We start from the raw sequence: 3,932 nt of genomic DNA, 5'->3' as shown, positions 1-3,932 counted from the left end.
AATAAATGACTGAAACCCAGGAATGAATTTTGATTTGGAATTCATGAAAATAAAGCGCAATTTTCCGAGCCATTAACTTCCGCAGGTGGTTGGGCAATTTATCCATCCGTCTATGGAAAACACATTAAAGATCAGCCCATTCGAACATCGATTAAGCACAGGATGCGCTCGACATTCAAAGGAACAAAAGCCCAAAGAGTTTCCCAATTTTGCTTGCAGATGTTTGCAACAGATAGCGATCGAAACAGACAAATTGTGTAATTGAATTTTCCAACTTGGGCGGTTTTGCAAGCACTTTTCCAGTTCTAAAAAGGTCGGTGGGTTAATGGCGTAGAATTACAGAAAAAATAAATAAATCACATACAATCAGCTTTACCGGTTTGGCAAATAAATGCGCAAAGTTGGGAGTTAAATTGGGCATATCCTTGCACATAAGTGATGGTATGTAGGGTGGAACCACGCGCTTATCCTTAAATCGTAAATAGCAATTTAAGGTCGCGCGTTAGCGCAACCCGTTAAATTAGGTACGAGTTGCAAGCGAAGTTTACCGAAAAAACTCACATTGACTCAAAATAATTTTAAAAGATTTAGAAACCCGACGGTTTAAAGTAAGTAAATAAGGCGATTTATTCGAAATCACCAACAGCTGGTGTACAGGGTGTTCAAGAGCCCTCTCACTGAGATTGGGAACAAAAAGTTTTGATCGTTAAGACTAAAAAAATATTAATAAATCCGGAACCGTTCGAGATATTTCAATGAAAATTTGCAGATGTTAACAGCTACAGAATGGCCATTATGTCCTAGAATAAAATATTTTTATTTGTCAGCGGCGTGCGTCCCGACATGACATTCAATATTTTTGATAAAAATGGTGCGCCACTGATGCAGCAAAAAAATTATTATACTGGTTGATTGCTTGTTCAATTGCAAACAAAAAACCTCTCTTGGCTTTTTCCGGTAGAACGCACCACTTTCGAGGAAAAAAATAAAAATCGTGTTAATGCACATCTTCAAGCCCGCAGACCAACCAGTTATTTTAGTTCAAACTTTGAAATTATTCACGATTGACTTTAGTGAGTCGCAGTTGGACTTTCCTTAGCATATTAACGTGTGCAAATTATTTTAATTAATTTCGATTTACACTAATTTCAAAGTTTGAATTAAAGTAACTGTTGATGTGCGAGAGAACTGAAACGTGCATTAACGCGATTTTGAATTTTACTCGAAAATGAGGTTTCGTACGAAGAAAAGCCAAGAACGATTTTTCGGTCGGAATTTAGCAAGCAATAAGGGGAAAATTCGTTTTTTTGGAAAAATCAGCGCCGCCCCACGTTTTTTGCCAAAATAGTCAACGCCATGTCGATACGCGCGCGACTGATGGTCCGAAGACGTTTTATTCAAATGAAAAATAACCACTTGAGAGTTGAACTCGGTTTAAAAAAACTTTCAGTTCTGAAAACTTGTCAGAGCTCAATAAAATCGTTAAGTTTACAGGGGGAAACAGGTTTTAAAAAAGACTTTGGGCGTGTTTCCCGGAAAATCTCTTATCAATCTTTTGCAGCCGAACGCTGTGTATATTGAAGAAAAAATTAAACTTTTGGCATCATCGGACGCGTCAAAGATCGTGTTAATCTCAGGCACCTTTCCGTCTATATGAATACGTAATATGAAATAAACGATATAAACATTTTTATTTCACATTTTGACTGAAACCCAGGAAAGAAAAAAATGTAATAACAATTACACGCAGTCAGGAAAATAAATCAAAACCAGGAATTATCTAAGATTAAATGTAATGGTAAATGAGCACGAAAGAAAACCAAATAATGCGCGTGTTGCATTCAATAAAAGCGAAAGTCCAACCGAAAAAAAATCGATGTTTTTTTCTTAAAAAACCTAATTTGTCTAAAACCGAGGACAATAGCGAACTTTCGTTAACACTACTGGATTTGGAAGGAAATTCTCCAGAAAAAATGCGCTGGTCAGTTTTTGCCCAAAATTCATCATAAGCGAGCTACTGGCAATTTCGTGTTCTTAAGTCGAACTCTGCAAAAAAAAATCGAAATATGCCCCATTTGAAACCGGGGAATTTGGAGCAAACTTTTACATTACCGTGCTGAAAAACTCAAATACAGCAAGTTCATATGAATTTACTCGTCATCAAGCAACCGGAGGAATTCTTGAGTGCCTCGGTATGAAAACTACCAGAAATTTTTTTGTTCGAGATCTTAATAAAATCTTAAAACTATAGATTTTGGGCAAAAAAATGCTTCCCCAAGACCTTTGCCATAATTCGCTCCGCTTCATCTTCAACTGCGTTTCCTTCTTCAGTTGTGAACCGCGATTTGAAAAATTGATCGAAAAATCACAAGTGTTTCAGTAATTTTCTAGGTGTGTCTTACCTGCTGATGGTAGGAAGGATGGGCGTTCTGCATGCGGAAGTCCGGGTCCGATCGGTACTTCCTGTTGTGTTTGTATTGATTATTGGTTTCGTTGTCGCTGCTGTCGTACCCTGAGGAACCTTCACGAGGGCCTCGACTGCTCATTTTCTGGCTCCTGAAATTCCCATCTCAATTACCAGCAGGACAAAGACAAAGAAAAAGTTGAGTTCATATGATTAATATTAAAACGCACAAACACCAAGCCGATTAATTAAAACGCTTTACACAGTTGGCGTGTGGATGAGTAATTCATGTTCCCAGTTTGGCTGATGAAGTCACAGACGATTGAAAATTCAATTTGAATGCAATGAGCTTCCAAAACTCGCTCATTCGGAAACAGATTAGAGTGTTTCGATTGACTAAAATTAATTAAAAAAAACACACACAAAACGGCAAAATTAGGTGCCTTAATGGCGAAACATGTGCATGCGGCAACAGGCTGCAGGCGTAATTATTCAGCAGTGAAAACACTAATCTGAACTAAGGAAGATCTCTGCATGGCACAAACCAGGTCAAACCGCATTGTTGCACAATGGGCATTGTAACATTTAATCGCTATCAATAGTTGGTTTAAAGCCCCAAACTCTCACCTCATTTTCGGTCTTGTGGAGGCATTTCTGGTGAAATGTTGCGGAGTGTTCCTGCCCGATCGCGTGGAGCCATTGTGGTTAGGGGGAAACACTCTGGGCAGGCCGAATTTCAGATAAGTGTACATGTTCGAACCCAAAGTCGACCTAGATAACAGCAAAATCAGCTTGCATCCTCAACAATGCACCAGTTTAACAGCATTTGAGGCGAGAGCAGCTGGCAGTCGAAGCCAACTGATTCGTTTTTTGCTCGAAAATTTTCATTTTGCGCCCTCAATTTAACAGTGATCGTATAAAAAGTTTGATAGTCAACATGTTTTTTAATATTGCGTGAAGATTCTACTTACTTCGGTCCATATCTGGGATGGGATAAAATGGACTGCACGGTTGTGTCTCGCAACTGAAAATTGCCATACGGCAATGGGCTTTTATCGGTCGATCCCAAAGCGCTGTCCGTAAAATCCGAATTCAAATTTTGCCTGCAAATGATCGAAAAATCCATTCAAAACAAAGCACTGTGTTGTCCAGCGCAGATTTGTGCGCATCGGACCAACGGAACGAACGTTGAAGAACATTTGCCCGATTTTAAATGAGCAAAGCCACACATGCACATACGGATCGGAGGTTTAAGATCTTTTAGCTGGGTTTTCTCGTTTAAAATCGGGCAAATTTTTATTTCCATTTGTTCTGTTCTTCCATAGGAGCGCGAGCTTACCTTAAAGGAAATAGCGGCAAGAAGGTAAGCGCGCATTTGCTCTCATTGGACGAACGGAACGAATGCAAACGAATATTTGCCTTATTTTAAATGAGACTCGCATCTAAGATCTGGCTATTAACAGTGAGTCACAGAAGAATTTCGTCGGGTATATCCAGGGGCGGATCCAGCTTTAAATTCAGGGGGGGG

The 3,932-nt window shown here is 39.3% G+C and overlaps 1 protein-coding gene across 1 annotated transcript in view; it reads right to left on the bottom strand.

The window, feature by feature from the left end:
- Positions 1-3,932, bottom strand: part of LOC109540180 (ATP-binding cassette sub-family G member 8) — a gene marked incomplete in the record, with an annotated part of 13,105 nt that overhangs the window by 5,753 nt on the left and 3,420 nt on the right. The window contains 3 exon segments of the mRNA XM_048668115.1: positions 2,403-2,556; positions 3,032-3,175; positions 3,376-3,507. Of these exon segments, the coding sequence (XP_048524072.1) occupies positions 2,403-2,556; positions 3,032-3,175; positions 3,376-3,507 (430 nt within the window).

This window comes from Dendroctonus ponderosae, unplaced genomic scaffold, assembly GCF_020466585.1.
Source record: "Dendroctonus ponderosae isolate FM_Combo_2020 unplaced genomic scaffold, Dpon_F_20191213v2 Dpon_F_20191213_7, whole genome shotgun sequence".
NCBI lineage: Eukaryota > Metazoa > Arthropoda > Insecta > Coleoptera > Curculionidae > Dendroctonus > Dendroctonus ponderosae.
Note: the sequence above shows the minus strand (reverse complement) of the source record. Positions and strands in the feature narration are given on the sequence as shown.